This window comes from Pseudorca crassidens, chromosome 10, assembly GCF_039906515.1.
Source record: "Pseudorca crassidens isolate mPseCra1 chromosome 10, mPseCra1.hap1, whole genome shotgun sequence".
In the NCBI taxonomy this organism is placed as follows: Eukaryota; Metazoa; Chordata; class Mammalia; order Artiodactyla; family Delphinidae; genus Pseudorca; species Pseudorca crassidens.
This window is the reverse complement of record NC_090305.1, coordinates 22,759,453-22,776,788: the sequence shown is the minus strand read 5'-3', so window position 1 is coordinate 22,776,788 and position 17,336 is coordinate 22,759,453. Positions and strand designations below refer to the sequence as shown.

At 52.4% G+C, this 17,336-nt stretch overlaps 1 protein-coding gene across 1 annotated transcript; it reads left to right on the top strand.

The window, feature by feature from the left end:
- Positions 1–1,725: 1,725 nt before the first annotated feature.
- Positions 1,726–17,334, top strand: DHX16 (DEAH-box helicase 16). The gene is made up of 20 exons (XM_067752351.1): positions 1,726–2,395; positions 3,967–4,217; positions 4,314–4,476; positions 4,793–4,849; positions 7,869–8,123; positions 8,313–8,516; positions 8,596–8,787; positions 9,427–9,537; positions 9,710–9,825; positions 11,753–11,963; positions 12,155–12,253; positions 12,365–12,517; positions 14,133–14,273; positions 14,465–14,627; positions 14,723–14,841; positions 14,954–15,021; positions 15,748–15,910; positions 16,017–16,178; positions 16,421–16,594; positions 17,106–17,334. Exons 1-20 carry the CDS (start codon positions 2,189–2,191, stop codon positions 17,232–17,234), a joined length of 3,138 nt encoding a protein of 1,045 aa, XP_067608452.1. The 5' UTR covers positions 1,726–2,188; the 3' UTR covers positions 17,235–17,334.
- The last annotated feature ends 2 nt before the right edge of the window (positions 17,335–17,336 follow it).

The following is a 17,336-nucleotide window of genomic DNA, read 5'->3' as shown; positions in this document are numbered from 1 at the left end:
CAGAGGATTTTACTCCAAGACTCAGGACCATAAATAATAAGTCTCCTGAAATTGCTGCAAGTATAGTGTATGTACAGAAGTGCAGATTCCTCAAAAGGGTCTCCTCTGATAGACAATGGGATAATTCATGGCTTTGTGGCCCAAGTGTAGTTGGTACTGGGAGGTTTCCCCATTTCAATGAATTTTTATTTTCTACAAATGTAGAATATCTGTATTTTACTTATCAGTCTTTTTTTTTTTTTTAAGTTCTCCAGGCTAATCAAGACATGGTTAAGTAGTTGTAGTCCTTCTATCACTAGAGGATGCTCCTTTCAGACTAGTCAGAGGAGATTCCTTCTTTATTAAAAACAAAGTGTATTAGACAAATTGATCTTAAACATATGCCAAAGGTCTTTAATTTACCAGCAAGGGAACAAGCAAGGTGTCAAAAGAATGAGCCACTTCAGAGAGGATGTGGGTAGGAGGGAAACAGGATACTACATGAGTAGCTAATTAGGTAAAGATCCTAATCAGTTGTGACCCAGGAAAGCAGAAGCAAGAGGCTCTGAGGTGCCAGGGGTGTCCACAGTCCATTTCAGAAATAGAAAGCGTGCATTCAATAAGTTAATGAGGGCTTCCCTGGTGGTGCAGTGGTTAAGAATTCACCTGCCAATGCACGGGACACGGGTTCGAGGCCTGGCCCAGGAAGACCCCACATGCTGTCGAACAACTAAGGGCATGCACTACACTACTGAGCCTGCGGTCTAGAGCCCATGTGCCACAACTACTGAGCTCGTGCGCCTAGAGCCGGTGCTCCGCAATAAGAGAAGCCACTGCAATGACAAGCCGGCACTGCCGCTCACCGCAACCACAGTAAGCCTGCGTGCAGCAACGAAGACCCAACGCAGCCAAAAATAAAAATAAATAAATTTTTAAAAAAGAAAGAAAGAAGCCAATGATGTGGAGCTACCTGTGGCTGTTAACTGGAATAACAAATGTTTCTTTTCCCAGCGTAGTGTCGATAAATACAATTAATTGTAAAAGTATGAAGCAGGATCAGAGGACGGCAGAGTCAAGCAACAAACTCTGCTTATTTAAAATTAAGCAGTCACCAGTGAGTTTCTCAAGCAGTTAGCAAAAAAAAAAAAAAGCTGAATACAAAAAGAAAAATAAAAAAAAATGCTGAATACAGTTTGCACATTCCTTAGTTTGCAGATCTTTTAAAATAACTTCCAGAGACAGCGCCAAGAAAAGCGGGCACCTTTATTTTTTCTCCACATCCCTTCTCCTGCCTGGAGTCCTCTTTTAAGCCTAACCTGTATTCACTTCTGCGGAAAGTACCAGTCCTCGCAAAGATCACTTCTAATCAGCACGGCCTAATCTGTAATAAGCACGGACCTGATCCTCTAATTTGAAAGACTGCCCCACCAGCCGCGCGCGCGCGCACACACACACACACATACACCTTGCATTATTTTTGGCTCCATGGAACTTACATGTCTATTTATTTATTTATTTATTTTTGCGGTACTCAGCCCTCTCACTGTTGTGGCCTCTCCCGTTGCGGAGCACAGGCTCCGGACGCGCAGGCTCAGCGGCCATGGCTCACAGGCCCAGCCGCTCCGCGGCACGTGGGATCCTCCCGGACCGGGGCACGACCCCGTGTCCCCTGCATCGGCAGGCGGACTCTCAACCACTGCGCCACCGGGGAAGCCCACATGTTTTATTTTTTATGTATCTTGTCTCCGCCCCCCTCAAGCCACTGTAAATTCTGTGAGGGATTTGTTTCTGATTTGTTCTTTGGTATATCCCCGGAACTAAAACTGCCTAGCACACATTAGGCTCTCAGCATTTGTGGAATGAAATGAGTGAGTGTAACACCCAGGAGTGACCAACAGACGGCGAAAGAGAGATTCGGTGGGGGAGGAAATGAAAATGTTTTATCCCAAGCTTCGAGTACAATTCTGCAAGATTTGACTTCGCTCGGCCACCGTAGTGCTTAGGCCGGAAAAAGTGCAGCTACTTCCGGCTTCCGAGGTCCGGGGAGATTGCTTTGGGCTGTTGGAAACCGAACCCCCAGGTCCTAAGGCAGCTTCTTTGTGGAACAGAGGCTCCGGCCCGGGGCTTCAGGCCTCCGGGTGACCCGCCCGGCCGCCAGCGAGGCTGCTCGAGACACTCTCAGGGCCGGGAATAGGGAGCGTGAGTCGCCATGGCGACGCCGGCGGGGCTGGAGCGCTGGGTGCAAGACGAGCTGCACTCGGTGCTGGGACTGAGCGAGCGGCATGTGGCCCAGTTCCTCATCGGTACTGCGCAGCGCTGCGCCTCGGCAGAGGAGTTCGTGCAGCGCTTGCGAGACACCGATACCCTGGACGTCAGTGGGCCGGCCCGGGACTTCGCCTTGAGACTCTGGACCAAGGTGCGGCGTGGGGGTGGGGGGCGGGCATGGGAGCGGCAGGAGAGGGGGTGGAGCGGGGGCGGCGCCCCCAGGTTATTTGTCCTGGTGAAGTCGGGCTAACTGTCCAACCGAGAATTAAATAAGCTCAGTTCACCAGCATTTCTTCTTTGTCCGTTATCGCCTACGGGCTGGACGTCTACTTCCGTGGAGAAGATTGAGAATGGTTTAAGTGTGTTGGATTAAGCGCTATAGAGCAGTGTTTCTCAAACTTTAACAGGTACAGGATTCATCCAGGGCTTTTGTTAAAATGCGGGTTCCGATTCGGTAGGTCTGGGATGGATTCTTCGTTTCTTCATTTCTAACAAATCTAACAAGTTTACAGGTGATGGCTGGTGGTCCACAGACCATCCTTTGAATAGCGAGGCTATAGAATAGATGTGTAGGCCGGTGCTGTGGGAGGGCAGAAGGGGTGGGAGTTGGGATCGGGAAAAGCAGACCCAAAGATTCCCTGGAATTTGTCACGTAGAGAGGGGAGAAGAGTACAGGTGTAAAGGTTAGCTCCTGGAAGACAAGACTGTATTTCTTTTTTTAATGAAATATTTTTAAAATAGATTTATTTATTTTATTTTGGCTGCGTTGGATCTTCGTTGCTGCACGTGGGCCTTCTCTAGTTGCGGAAAGCAGGGGCTACTCTGCGTTGCGGTGTGTGGGATTCTCATTGCAGTGGCTTCTCGTTGCAGAGCATGGGCTCTAGGCTCGCAGGCTTCAATAGTTGTGGCACGTGGGCTCAGTAGTTGTGGCTTGTGGGCTCTAGAGCGTCCACTCAGTAGTTTTGGTGCAGGGGCTTAGTTGCTCCGCGGCATGTGGGATCTTCCCAGACCAGGGCTCAAACCCATGTCCCCTACCTTGGCAGGCGGGTTCTTAACCACTGCGCCACCAGGGAAGCCCGACAAGACTGTATTTCTTGTCTTTGTATTCCTACCACCTAACTGCACCTTGCAGAATTAGAGCTTAGAAAGTATCCAGTAATACTAAAAGTGTTGAGCTTGTTCAGAGAATGGTGGATAACCTGGTGTGGATATCCCATAAGGTGCTTGGTGAGAAATGAGGTTAGAATGTAAGGGATGGGAGAGTAGGAACTTTATGTTAATCTGTTTACCAGTGTATCCCTGGAGTCTGGTACAGTGCCAGGCCTGTGACAGGCCTCTGCACAACAATCCTGGCCAGTCCTTGGGTAGGAATGACTTAGTCATTGGGAAGAACAGAGGCTGAGCAGTTGAGAATTGGATATGAGTATGTAAACTCCATGAGGGCAAGAGTTTTTGTCTCTTTATTTATCCCTGTATCCCTAGTACCTAGCAGTGGGTGCATGGGACAGGCTTCGATAAATGTTTGTTAAATGAACGACTGAAAAGAAGTTTGGAAGCTGAGAGGCCCTATTCAGGCTGATGGACATGGTGTGAAGCCTTGGGGAAGGGAGAGGATGAAGGCCGGTTTAAGGTCAAGTTACTCCTTAAATTAGGAACAGGGCAGAGTAGGTGGGCAGGGATCAGGAGTTGGTCACACCCCCTTATCCTCTCCTCTTCTGACAGGTCCCAAGGAAGGCTGTGGTGGAAAAGCCAGCTCGGGCAGCAGAGCGAGAGGCCAGAGCCCTGCTGGAAAAGAACCGATCCTACAGGTTGCTGGAGGACAGTGAGGAGAGCAGCGACGAGACTGTGGGCAGGGCTGGGAGCAGTCTCCGGAAGAAGCTGAAAAAACGGAAACACCTCAGGAAGAAACGTCAGGAGGAAGAGGAAGAAGAAGAGGAGGAAGAGTTTTCTGAGAAAGAAAAGAGGAAGACACAGTAAGTCAGAAGTAGGGTGAGAGAGGATGGGGCAGGTGGATGATGGGACAGTAAGCCTCTGGATGCCCTTAGTTAATGCTCTGGGCTGGGCTGCAGGGGGAGTAAACAGCAGACGGAGAAGCCAGAGTCAGAGGATGAGTGGGAGCGGACAGAGCGAGAACGCCTTCAGGACCTGGAGGAGCGCGATGCGTTCGCCGAGCGGGTTCGGCAGCGGGACAAGGACCGGACTCGCAACGTCCTGGAGCGGTCAGACAAGAAGGTGTGTAGGAGCAGCACGTCCCGTCAGTGCCCAGAAGATCCCTGGGTCCAGTGTGAGGTTGGGTGTGATTGCAGATAGTGATCTCTGGGAAGACAAGGGGCTGCCTCCAGTGATCTGGTAATGTCTTTGGGTCTTTGGGCTAAGGTGGCTCTCTGCTGAACCTGCAGCCCCAGAGATTCCTCAGTGAAGGGGGAACATTTCTTTGTGCCGGGGAACATTTTTTTTGCTAGGGAACATCAGGATGATACCTGTGATTCTAGAAGGGCAATGGCTGTGGGTGTGGGGACTTTTGGCCACTCTTGCCTTCTTCTCCTAGGCTTATGAAGAGGCTCAGAAGCGCCTCAAGATGGCTGAGGAAGACCGGAAAGCCATGGTGAGTCCCAGTGCCCAGGAAGACAAAAGGAAAGACTTACTGAAGGAGTGTGGTTAAGGATAGGGAGAAAGTGTGCACAGGAAGTGCAGTGGAGCTGCTGGTGGGGTGTTGGGTCTCTGGAGGAGGGGGCTTGGTTGACAGGAGCCTGCTGAGGATGGATTAAGTTGTAGAGGGAAGAAAACGGCCCAGAAACCCTCTTTGACTCCTAGGATCAGATCACACTGTGTGTTAGTGAGGAGAGTGTGAGCTTTCCCTGTTCCTGAGAGTTAAAGAGATGTACTCCAAAGGCAGCTGGGTGTTCAAGGGGCGGCTGCAGGACAGGGGCAGAGCAGAGTCCTGCTGCCCACGGGCGTGCTGACCCCTGAGCTTGGGTACAGCATCTCCACATACCTTCTTACCACCTGATCCCTCCGTGCCCCACGGGGCCTTGTGATCTCCCACTGGTTTCCTGATTTGGTCTTCTCACTGCACGGGGACAGAGCCCTTGTAATTCATGAACTGGACTTGTTACGGGGTTAGCCTAGGTAGGGTTGCAGTTTTCCAAAGGCCTGGTCTTCCCATTAAGTCACACTTAGATTTCCCCAAAGAATTTTGAGGCTCTTGGTGTCCCGAAAATGGCCTAGTGGCCATCAGCTCTCTCCTGACATATCCATCTCAGCTCACACCCCACAAAGTGACTGTGGTCAGACTTCTGAGACATCTCTCGATGCTGGTGTAGTGTTTTTACTTTCCTGAATTATTCTTTTCTTTTTCAATTATGAAAATTTTCAAACAAATAGAAAAATTGAAAGAATAGTATAAGGCAATTTTTAAAAAAATTTATTTATTTATATTTTGGCTGAGTTGGGTCTTTGTTGCTGCGCGTGGGCTTTCTCTAGTTGCAGCGATGGGGGGCTATTCTTCATTATGGTGCGCGGCCTTCTCATTGCGGTGGCTTCTCTTGTTGCGGATCACGGGCTGTAGGCATACAGGCTTCAGTAGTTGTGGCGTGTGGGCTCTAGAGCGCAGGCTCAGTAGATGTGGCGCATGGGCTTAGTTGCTCCGTGGTATGTGGGATCTTCCCAGACCAGGGCTCGAACCTGTGTTCCCTGCATTGGCAGGCGGATTCTTACCCTTGCGCCACCAGAGAAGTCCCTGCAATGCCTATGTAAATGGCGGCTTTTTTCTTTTCCTCTCTTTTTGAACCATTTAAAAGTTTTAGACATCATGGCATTTTGTCCCATCAGCATGTACCTGGTATGATATTTCTCTAAAACCACAGTGCCTTTGTCACACCCAGGCAGATGTTTCTCATATATCAACTAAGAACCTGCCTACAGTAAGATTTCCCCAGTTACCCCAAAATGTCTTTAATAACTGCTTTTTGCAAACTGGAATCCAGTCAGGGTTCACGCATTGCATTTGGTTGTTAGGTTTCTTCAGTTTGTTTCACTTCCCCCTTCTCTCTCTTTCTTTCTGTCTCATCTTGTACCGTGTCCTACATTCTGGATTTATCTGATCCTTATCTTGTGGTATTAAGTTCTGTCCCAGTGCTTTCTTTAAAGTGGAAATTGGGTCCACAGCTTGCTTAGACTCAGATTAAACAGCTGTGGCAGCAACACCTCTTGGGTGGTGACGTGCCCATCATATCAGGGGGACACACTGTCCAGCTGTGTGCGCGTTAGTGCTGGTATCCTTCCTGCCAGCAGCCTCTCAGCTAATGGTTTAGCAACCACTGCTAATCCTTTCCTGAATCACTTATGTCATGGGGGATTGCAAAGTGGTGATTTTTGGATCCTGACATTCCTTCTACATTTGTCAGCTAGCCTTTTTATATAAAGAAGAACTTTTCCTCAACAACAAGGAATGGGCTACAGTGCCTTCCTCAAAGTGAGGGCAAATGCTTAATTGTTTCCTTTTAATTACTAATTTTCAGAGTAAAGAGTCTGCTGTAATAGTCACCTCACCGGTGACAGAAGTTTTTTTCCCGTTGTTTGTACGCATGTCATGTTGGACTCATGAATTTTTATTTCTCAGTATTTTATAATTGCATATCATTATTCTTTTCGATGCTCAAATTGCCCTGATTTCTTGCCCATATTTTAAAAAGACATCCATCTGCCTCACCCATCAGGCCGAAGGAGTATTTGATTGTGGTACTCAGGTCAGGTCATGAGCATAAACTCCATTTTAAGACGTGATAGAACAAACAAGAAAAACCAAGCAATTAAATCAAATCAGGGCCCCCAAGGGGAGGGCAGCAGTGGGGTTTTGTCACTGCAGTAGAGGAGCTTGTTGTGAACACAGGGAAGATTGTGTTGCCACAGTGGGAGGGCTTAGGGTTAGGGTTCAGAAAGGCCTTCAGCATGTGGCCAGTCTTCTGTCATCCACAGTGTGTCCTGAAAAGCCTGTATTGAAAGGAAACACGTAGACGCCAAATGACCCATTGTCTGAGGGGGAGAAGTTAGTCCCCGAGCTAAACATCCCTCATTACATTTTGCCTCACAGAACCACTCTCTGATGCTTCCAACCTTTTTGTGTGTAATTTATTTTTCCCTTTTCCTCAAACTGCAGTCATTTGGTTCAAGACGGGGGAGCATATCACTGGGGAGGAAGAATACCTATTTTTGGCTCACCCAGGGTTTCCAACTGTCTCAGTTGTTTTCAGTTTGAGACCTGTGCTTCCAAGTGCTGGTATCAGCTGTTATGTTTTTCCCCTTTCCACTAAGTCGAATAAAACAGCAAGAGTACAATATAAAATATGCACATAATCACCTTAGCTCTAGTTAATTTATATTGGCAAAGATGGTCAGGCTGCCTGGAAGGACGTCCAGCTGGGTCCTCCTGCTGGAAGGCAGCGTGTCGGCCCAGCGTTGGGCATGTCGTCAGTCGCGTTGTCCAGTGCAGAGGGAAGGAAGGTAGAGGACACATCTTTAGGTTCTCTTGCCGGCCTGTCGGAGGTTGTCACTCTTAGGGGTATGTGAGGAAAAGGGTCACTCTTCCAGCGAGAAGAGGCTCTGACTGCCCTGGGCTGACCCAGGTCCCTGAGCTGCGGAAGAAATCCCGCCGAGAATACCTGGCCAAGCGGGAGCGCGAGAAGCTTGAGGACCTGGAGGCCGAGCTGGTGGACGAGGAGTTCCTCTTTGGGGATGTGGAGCTGAGCCAACATGAGCGGCGTGAGCTCAGATACAAGCGGCGAGTGCGGGATCTGGCCCGGGAGTACCGGGCGGCTGGGGAGCAGGAGAAGCTGGAGGCCACCAATCGCTACCACATGCCTGAGGAGACGCGAGGACAGGTGAGGCGAGGGGGTCACCGCTTCAGCCCCGGTCCCCGAGCAGATGGGAGGGAAGACTTCCGGGGCTTGGGCGGTGGCTTGGCTGGCCCCTTCCTTGTCTTGCCTTTCTCCGGGGGCGGGGGTAGCGGCTGGGGAGGGGGTGCTGGGCAGAGAGGGCAGCTCTGTCTCCACGTGCCCCTCTCTCTTTAGCCAGCACGAGCGGTGGATCTAGTGGAGGAGGAGTCCGGTGCCCCTGGGGAGGAGCAGCGGCGCTGGGAGGAGGCCCGGCTCGGGGCAGCGTCCCTGAAGTTTGGGGCCCGAGATGCTGCCTCCCAGGAGCCCAAGTATCAGCTGGTGCTGGAGGAAGAGGAGACCATCGAGTTCGTCCGGGCCACTCAGCTCCAGGGTGACGAGGTGAGGGGGTGGGCGCTGGGATGTCCCGAGGAGCGTGGGAGCCGGCCCTGAAACTCACAGCCCTTCTCCTCCTTCTCAGGAGCCGTCAGCCCCACCCGTTCCAACCCAGGCCCAGCAGAAGGAGTCCATCCAGGTCGTCCGCCGCAGCCTCCCAGTGTTCCCGTTCCGCGAGGAGCTGCTGGCCGCCATTGCTAGTCATCAGGTCCTCATCATCGAAGGCGAGACAGGCTCGGGCAAGACCACCCAAATCCCACAGTACCTCTTTGAGGAGGTATGGCAGCCTCAGCCTCCGCTGGCGCTGACCAGCACAGTCCTGTCAGCTCTTTTACGTGGGATTTTGAGTAGTCACTTTCCTTCTGTATTTCAGTCCTTTAGTCTTTTCTGCTAAGTGGTGAGGTTCTCGAGAATAAGGACCACACCCTTTTCATGCTTCTGTTCTCACTTCCTGCCACGGTGTCCATGCCTGATAGGTGTTCTGTAGGTTAGCGTTGGAAGGAGGTATAGACGGTTAGATGGTGGCGTGTGGGTGTGAACATGGACCCCGCTCCACCAGCCCGGCCTCTGCTCCTCTGCAGGGCCAAGGAATGAGGAGTGAAAAGACTTTTCCTGCTTTTTTACCTTCCCTTGTTCCCCTTGCTTTTGGGTCTGCCCAGCCGGTCAGTCCTTTTCCAGCTTGAATCTCACAAAGCCCCGAACTTGATGACCCAAAGGGCTGGGACTGCCTAGGGCTGGGTGAGGACCCTTTGTGGGCCCTGGGTCTGCCATCCTATCCGTTTGCCCTTCTTGTCTGGTTTTCTGCTCTGTCTGTTTCTCTGTTCCTCCTGCCCTGCATTTCCAACTTCTCTGAATTGCTGGGCCCCAGCTGCATATTTGTCAAAGTGAAAACCTCCTCTTTCTTCTTGTCATGCAGGGTTACACAAAGAAAGGTGTGAAGATTGCCTGCACCCAGCCCCGGAGAGTGGCAGCCATGAGTGTGGCTGCCCGAGTGGCCCGGGAGATGGGTGTGAAGCTTGGGAATGAGGTGAGATCTGTGAGGACTGAGGGACGAGGGGAGCCCCTAGGGTCTGGGACTCAGCCCTCGCTGCCTGCAGGTCCCCTCAACCCCCACTGGTCCAGGTGCTCACCCTTGTCCCTTTGCCCTCCCTTCTGGGGGCAACAGCCCAACTGTCGATCACTAATGGCCCACATGACAGGTCGGCTACAGCATCCGCTTTGAGGACTGCACATCAGAGCGAACTGTCCTGCGCTACATGACGGATGGGATGCTTCTCCGGGAGTTCCTCTCTGAGCCTGACCTTGCGAGTTACAGGTATGCACAGGCCCCCCAGCTCCCACGAGAGGGGGTGCTGCCCGCCTTCACCTGCCTCCGGTCTGCTGCCCTCCTGTTCTTCAGTACCTTCCTTTATCTCCTTTAATCTTTGGCTTTTCCCTCCTATCTTCCCACCTGGCCATTTTGGACATTGTCTTCTCTTCTGATTTATCCACCAGTTCTTTTTTCTTTCTTTCTTTATATATATATATATTTTTTGCGGTACGCGGGCCTCTCACTGCTGTGGCCTCTCCCGTTGCGGAGCACAGGCTCCGGACGCGCAGGCTCAGCGGCCATGGCTCACGGGCCCAGCCGCTCTGCGGCATGTGGGATCTTCCCGGACCGGGGCACGAACCCGCGTCCCCTGCATCGGCAGGCAGACTCTCAACCACTGCGCCACCAGGGAAGCCCCTCTTTTTTCTTAAATTATTTATTTATCTATTTTTGGCTGTGTTGGGTCTTCGTTGCTGCGCACGGGCTTTCTCTAGCTGTGGCGAGCAGGGGCTACTCTTCGTTGCGGTGCGCGGGCTTCTCATTGCGGTGGCTTCTCTTGTTGTGGAGCACGGGCTCTAGGTGCACGGGCTTCAGTAGTTGTAGCACGTGGGCTCAGTAGTTGTGGCTCCTGCACTCTATAGAGCGCAGGCTCAGTAGTTGTGGCGCATGGGCTTAGTTGCTCCACGGCATGTGGGATCTCCCTGGACCAGGGTCTGAACCTGTGTCCCCTGCCTTGGCAGGCGGATTCTTAGCCACTGCGCTACCAGGGAAGTCCTGTCCACCAGTTTTTGAATCTTTATGGTTCGAACAGTCTTAGAACTGAGATGGGCCCGGAGGGTAGAAGAGGCTACAGAGAAAGCCTTTCTGTGTCTCCCCAATTGTTCCCAGAGTTCAGAAAACAACCAGGATGGTAGAATGGTGCTGTTGAGAAGCCACGTGAAGACCACTTGCAAAAACTTAGAATGTTCAGCTTGGAGGGGAAAACTCAGACATCCTGGTTCCCTCTAAATGTGTGAAGGGCTATTATTACATGAGAAAGGGACCAGACTTGTTTTATGTGACCCCAGAGAGCACAGCTAGGAGCCATGGGGGAGGTTACAGGGAGGCGGATTTCAGATCAATACTGACAAGCCATAGTGTGGCAGAGATTGCGGCGGCTGTCAGAGTGCTTGCGCCCTGACTCTTAAGCCTCTGGCCCACGTCTTGGAGTGGCTTGATCCGTGAATAATGAGTTCTCAGTGCCGGCATTGGCCAAGCAGGGGTTGGATGAGCATGTCTTGTGGGGGAGAAGTGATTCATGGATGGGATGAGGGTGGAGCCAGGCCAGCTGAGCAGTACTTGCCTTTTCAGCTCTTAGGAGACTGTGGATTTCCGGTCCTAGAAGGTTACAGTGGAGCAATGGGACAGATACGATTTGGTCCTTTCCTCAGAGGAAAAACCTCTGAGAACCCATGGAAGGCCAGCTAATGCGAGAGTGTTCAGGCTGTGGGGTTTTCCCATCACGCCAGCCTGCTTTGTGAAATGGCTGAGGACTTCACCATCATGGTCACAGTTAGGCACAAAGGGTTGATGTGGGGGATGAGCTCCTGCGGGCTTGGCAGGACATCCAAAGACTAGAGCAAGGAGAAAGAAGGTGACACACTTGTAGCTAAGTTACGAGGAGACCAAGAAGCCTGCAGAGTCCTCTCAGGTTGGGGTGGGAGGGCTCACCCGGCCCCTCTCTCCAGAAAGAGGCATCAGGGTCAATCAGGGATGCACGGCAGGTGCCCCAGAGGACCCCGGGAGCTTCGGGGCTGTTCACATCATGGTGCTTCAGGTCTGTCTTTTCCTTCCTAGCCAGGATAGGGGCCTGTCCTCTCATCCGGCGACCCCAGTGTCCCCTCCTGCATTACCCACCTCCCCTTGCTCACTGGTGCCCCCGTTCCTTCCTCAGCGTGGTGATGGTGGATGAGGCCCACGAACGGACCCTGCACACAGACATTCTCTTTGGGTTGATCAAGGATGTTGCTCGATTCCGACCTGAGCTCAAGGTCCTGGTGGCTTCAGCCACACTGGACACTGCCCGCTTTTCCACCTTCTTTGATGACGCCCCCGTCTTCCGGATCCCTGGACGCAGGTTTCCAGTTGACATCTTCTATACCAAGGTGCCCCCTCAGGGAGGTTGGGCTTAAGAGTAAAGGCAGTGGAGCCTTTGAAGGAGATTGTCCCAAGGAGGGGAGGAAGGGATGGAGAGTCCAAAGGGAAACTGGGATAAAGTGTATGTCGAGCTGGGAGGAGAGGAAGAGATTTGCCTGAGCAGGTGGCCTTCCTGTGAGCCTGCCTCCTCCCCCCACAGGCTCCAGAGGCAGACTACCTGGAGGCCTGTGTGGTGTCTGTGCTGCAGATTCATGTGACCCAGCCCCCTGGGGATATCCTGGTGTTCCTGACAGGACAGGTGCGTGATGTGGGGGAGGGGGTGTGATGTGTGTATCCCAGGGGAAGACGGGGCTGGCAGGTCAGCCTCTCGTGACTCTGGGTCCCACACAGCTCTCCCCACCCAATCCAGGAGGAGATTGAGGCTGCCTGTGAGATGCTCCAGGATCGCTGCCGCCGCCTGGGCTCCAAAATCCGGGAGCTCCTGGTGCTGCCCATTTATGCCAACCTGCCTTCCGATATGCAGGCGCGGATCTTCCAGCCCACGCCCCCTGGGGCACGGAAGGTCAGTTGGAGAAACCCACATTCCTCACCCGTGTGGTTCACGCAACTAGTAGTGAAGAGGAAAGTGTGTGCCTGCCCTGTGCAGGGTGTGTCCTGGGCACTGCTGCAGCTGCGAGGCGGGGTGGCAGTTCCTTGCCTCTGGAGCTGGAGAGAGAGGGTGATGACAGCGGGAATGGCGAGATAGCCAAATGTGTGATCCAGAAAGTGAGCATGGTGGAGGTGCAGAGGAGAAGGGAGGCCCTTGGGGTGCCAGGAGGCGGGATTGGGTCTGGAGGACCTTTAGGGAAGATGATGGCGGAATATCAGAGGAAGGCTTAAGGGGTGTCTGAAGTCAGAGCACTCCAGCAGGCTTAGGGGAAGGCTCACATGGTGAAGTAGTGGGAGACAGGCTAAAAACAACTTTGAATGGTGATTAAAGAGGGCCTTTGATGGCAGGAGAAAGAGTGTGGACTTTAGACCAGTTAGTGGCCATCAAAGGATTTTGAGCAAAGATGTAACTTTTCATTCAACAAATATTTAAAGAGTTCCTCCCATGTTCCAGGTACTGTTCTAGGGGATGAGGGTACAGCAATGAACAAAACAAGTCGCTAGCCTCATGGAGTTTAGTCTAATATAAGTTAGGAGACAATGAACACATAAATACCTAATATCAATTTGTGGCAAATGCTCTGAAGAGGTACAGTGCGGCATGGGAAGACGGAGGCTGACTCCGGGGTGTCAGGAGAGGAATGGCAGGAAGGGATTTTCCTTAGGGTGTAGGGAAGGCCTCTCCCTCTCTGATAAGGTGAGAGTGAAGCTGGGGCCTCACCCAGGCCAGGGAAGGAGCCAGGCTGACATCTGGGAGAAGAGCGCGCCAAGTAGAGGGAATAGCGCACGCGGAGGGCGGGCGTGAGGATGGGCGTGAGGCGAGCTCAGCAGTGGGCAGGGATGGAGCGAGGAGCCCTGGTGCTAGGAGAGGAGATCAGAAAAGTAGCCAGGGCCTGGAGGACTCAGGGCCTGAAGGGGTTTGGATGTGATTCTCAGGTAGGGTGGGAGGCCACTGATGGATGGCGGGGAGTGATGTGACAGGCTCACATTTTAAAAGGACCATTCTGGATGCCGTGTAACCAGGGCTAGGAGTAGAGCAGGGAGACTCATCAGGGGGCTGTTTTAGGGAGTAACGTGTAAAGGTGAATATGAAAGTGACAGTGGGGCTTCCCTCGAGGTCCAGTGGTTAGGACTCCACGCTTCCACTGCAGGGGTCGCGGGTTTGATCCCTGGATGGGGGAACTAAGATCCCACATGCTGTGCGGTGCGGCCAAAAACTAAAAAACAAATTAAAAAAAAAAAAGTGACAGTGGGGAAGATGGGGCCGGAACCTGACACCCCCAGCTCCCACCTCTGAAAAAACCCCTGAACCCCCTTCATTTCCTTTCCTGTCCTTTCCGCCTTATGCCCTGCTAATCCCCACATCTCCCCTCTTCTACTGGCCTGTCCCCCTCTCCCGACCTTGGCCACAAATCTCCTCAGCTCCTGCTCCTTTGCACCTGTTCATCTACTCCACGTATTCCAGAATTACTTCCTCTGGGTAACTAGGTGGGTGGGATTTACCGGCGATCCCACATCCTCTCATTCAGGTAGTTGTGGCAACGAACATCGCCGAGACCTCGCTCACCATCGAGGGCATCATTTACGTGCTGGACCCGGGGTTCTGTAAGCAGAAGAGCTACAACCCGCGCACGGGCATGGAATCGCTCACCGTCACACCCTGCAGCAAGGTTGGCCTGGGCTTGAGCAGGGTCTCCACGGGGCGAGGGGGAGAACAGGCCAGCTCAGAAGCGGTGGAGGCTGCTTAGAGCAAGGGGGATTAGCGGTCCACACCCTCCCAGATTTCTTGCAGAAATACTGCCCTTTCTCTTTTCCGTCACCAGATGGTCCGTGGGCCTGACAAACTGTCCTTTCTTTCCAGGCCTCAGCCAGTCAGCGAGCTGGTCGGGCGGGTCGGGTGGCTGCAGGGAAGTGCTTCCGCCTGTATACCGCCTGGGCCTATCAGCACGAGCTGGAAGAAACCACAGTGCCCGAGATTCAGAGGACCAGCCTGGGCAACGTCGTGTTGCTGCTCAAGAGTTTAGGTGACTGGGGTCCCCCAGTCCTCCTGAGACAGAAGGGGTGGGGCTAGCTTGTCCTTGTGAAGGGACTCTGTTCTACCCCTCACATCTTTCTCCAGGGATCCACGACCTAATGCACTTTGATTTCCTGGACCCTCCGCCATATGAGACCCTGCTGCTGGCTTTGGAGCAGCTGTACGCGCTGGGGGCCCTCAACCACCTTGGGGAGCTCACCACGGTGAGGTGGGAGGGCGGCAGGCTGGGGCAGGAGGAAGGCTGGGGTGACCCCTCGAGAGTTGGAGGGACACCTGAGGGAGGAGTGGCCTCAACTCTCTCTTTCCTCTCCTTAGTCTGGTCGAAAGATGGCAGAGCTGCCGGTGGACCCCATGCTGTCTAAAATGATCCTGGCCTCTGAGAAGTAAGCCCCTGACTCGGCCGGGCCCCCAGCACACACACTGGCCCTGCCTCTTTCTGTCTCTGGAGCCATCTTTGCGATCTTGCTTTTTCTGTCCACCACATTATTCTTTAACAAATAACAAGTTATTAGATAACTTTTATTGCCCCTTTTGAGGCCCACAGGGATCAGTAAGACACTGTCCTGTCTTTGGTTATGATTATCAGATGGGTGAAATTGACAAGCGTGTAGAAAATTTGGGGGCATGAATGAAAGTGGAAGATTTTCCATTGTGAGGAGTGCTGAGTGAGGGCTGGTTTGGGGACTTACTCATTCCTAAGGTTTCAGACTAGAGCATTTAGAAACAGCTGTGGAGGGACCACCTTTAAATGCCCTTTCTCTGCTATGGTTGAGGTTAAATGTCATTACGTGAACTTAAAGGGATTGCTATAATGTGCACCTTCGTGCTGCAGAACCTCAGAGGGCCCCGGTGCCTTCCTGCCCCTGCCTCCCTGGATCTCTCTCCTGTTAACCGTTTTATCTATAAGCTGACCCTCACCTCCTTCACCCCCATACCGTTGCCCCTGCCACCATCAATCTACTCTCTGATTTGTAGCCGTTAGCCCAACTTGCTGTCCCCACGTGAGGACATCCACCACACAGTGATCACTTTCCTCCTCACTGCACCTGTTCCTGTTCCTGTTGCTGTGTCTCGCTTTGAACTCCCATGCCTTTCCCTTCCTGCCCCAGGTACAGCTGTTCGGAGGAGATCCTGACAGTGGCTGCCATGCTCTCTGTCAACAACTCCATCTTCTACCGACCCAAGGACAAGGTCGTCCATGCCGACAATGCTCGTGTCAACTTCTTCCTCCCTGGGGGGGACCACCTGGTTCTGCTGAACGTTTATACACAGGTCACTGGGCTTGGGTGAGTGGGAGTGAGGGGGACGTGGGGGACTCTGGTTCCGCTGTATACTTAACAGCCCCTCTTCCCCCCCTCTTTTTCAACCCTTTTCACAGTGGGCTGAGAGTGGTTACTCTTCCCAGTGGTGCTATGAGAACTTTGTACAGTTCAGATCGATGCGCCGAGCCCGGGATGTGCGGGAACAGCTGGAGGGGCTCCTGGAACGCGTGGAAGTCGGTCTCAGTTCCTGCCAGGGGGACTATATCCGTGTCCGAAAGGTCAGCGTTTCTAGTCTGCTGCTGTCCACCCAGTGTCTCCCGAGGAGCAAGCTTCTCCTCTGGGGCCAGGGGCCTGAGAACGTGCCCCTTCACCTGTGGAAGGTGTGCTCTCCCTGTGCTTGCTTTCCGGACCACTGAAAGGCCCTTACCTTTCTAGTTCTCCCAAAGCCTGAACTAAAAAGGCAGTGAGTGCTGAGGGTCCTTGCCTTTCCCACTGACTTCCTTTCCCGCCTGCTCCACAGGCCATCACTGCTGGTTACTTTTACCACACAGCACGGTTGACTCGCAGCGGCTACCGCACAGTGAAACAGCAGCAGACGGTGTTCATTCATCCCAACTCTTCCCTCTTTGAGGAACAGCCACGCTGGTTGCTCTACCACGAACTTGTCTTGACCACCAAAGAGTTCATGAGACAGGTGAGGGGACCTTGCCCTGCCCAGGCAGGTGGATTGTGTGGGAGACGGTATCCTGGCAAGCTAAAAACCCAGGTTCACGTTGCTGGGACGGGCAGAGAAATAGGAAAGCACCTTGGTTTAAGGTAGGATAAGGTAGAAATGCATCCTAACAGCTGTCTCAGCATCTGCTAAGATCTGAGAACTGTTTATTCACTCACTAAGTGTGTGAATGCCCATTCTCAGTGTTTCAGGTGCCGGGGTGATAGTGAACAAAGCAGATATGAGCTCCATCCTGAGTGTATTTCAGTCTTTATGTTCAGGCTTTTGTTTAGGGTTAGCTTACTTGTGCTCTTGAATAACATGTAGAGATGTGTGTCTGCCCCTGGGATCCAGAGTATTAGAGCCAGCTCCCCTTTCACCTAGCCCTGCAGCCAAAGGGGAAAGAAGAGAACCTTCTTTTAAATCACACGCACACATCAGAAACTAGGTTGGACAGAAGGGAGCCCTGCTGATTTTTTCTCGTCCCTTCCAGGTATTGGAGATTGAGAGCAGTTGGCTTCTGGAGGTGGCTCCCCACTATTACAAGGCCAAGGAGCTAGAAGATCCCCATGCTAAGAAAATGCCCAGAAAAGTAGGCAAGACACGAGAAGAGCTAGGGTAAAGAGCAGAGAACATAACAGAACAAATAGAACGTTAACACCAGCTCCTTTTCCTTCTGTACATTATTTAATATCTATTAATAAAAATATTTTTAGAGTAAAGC

Coding starts and splice junctions, on each gene's coding strand:
- DHX16 (XM_067752351.1), top strand. CDS start 2,189: ATGGCGACGCCGGCGGGGCTGGAGCGCTGGGTGCAAGACGAGCTGCAC. Junction 8,124..8,312: donor CTGAGGAGACGCGAGGACAG/GTGAGGCGAGGG, acceptor CTCTCTCTTTAG/CCAGCACGAGCGGTGGATCT. Junction 16,179..16,420: donor ACTATATCCGTGTCCGAAAG/GTCAGCGTTTCT, acceptor CCTGCTCCACAG/GCCATCACTGCTGGTTACTT.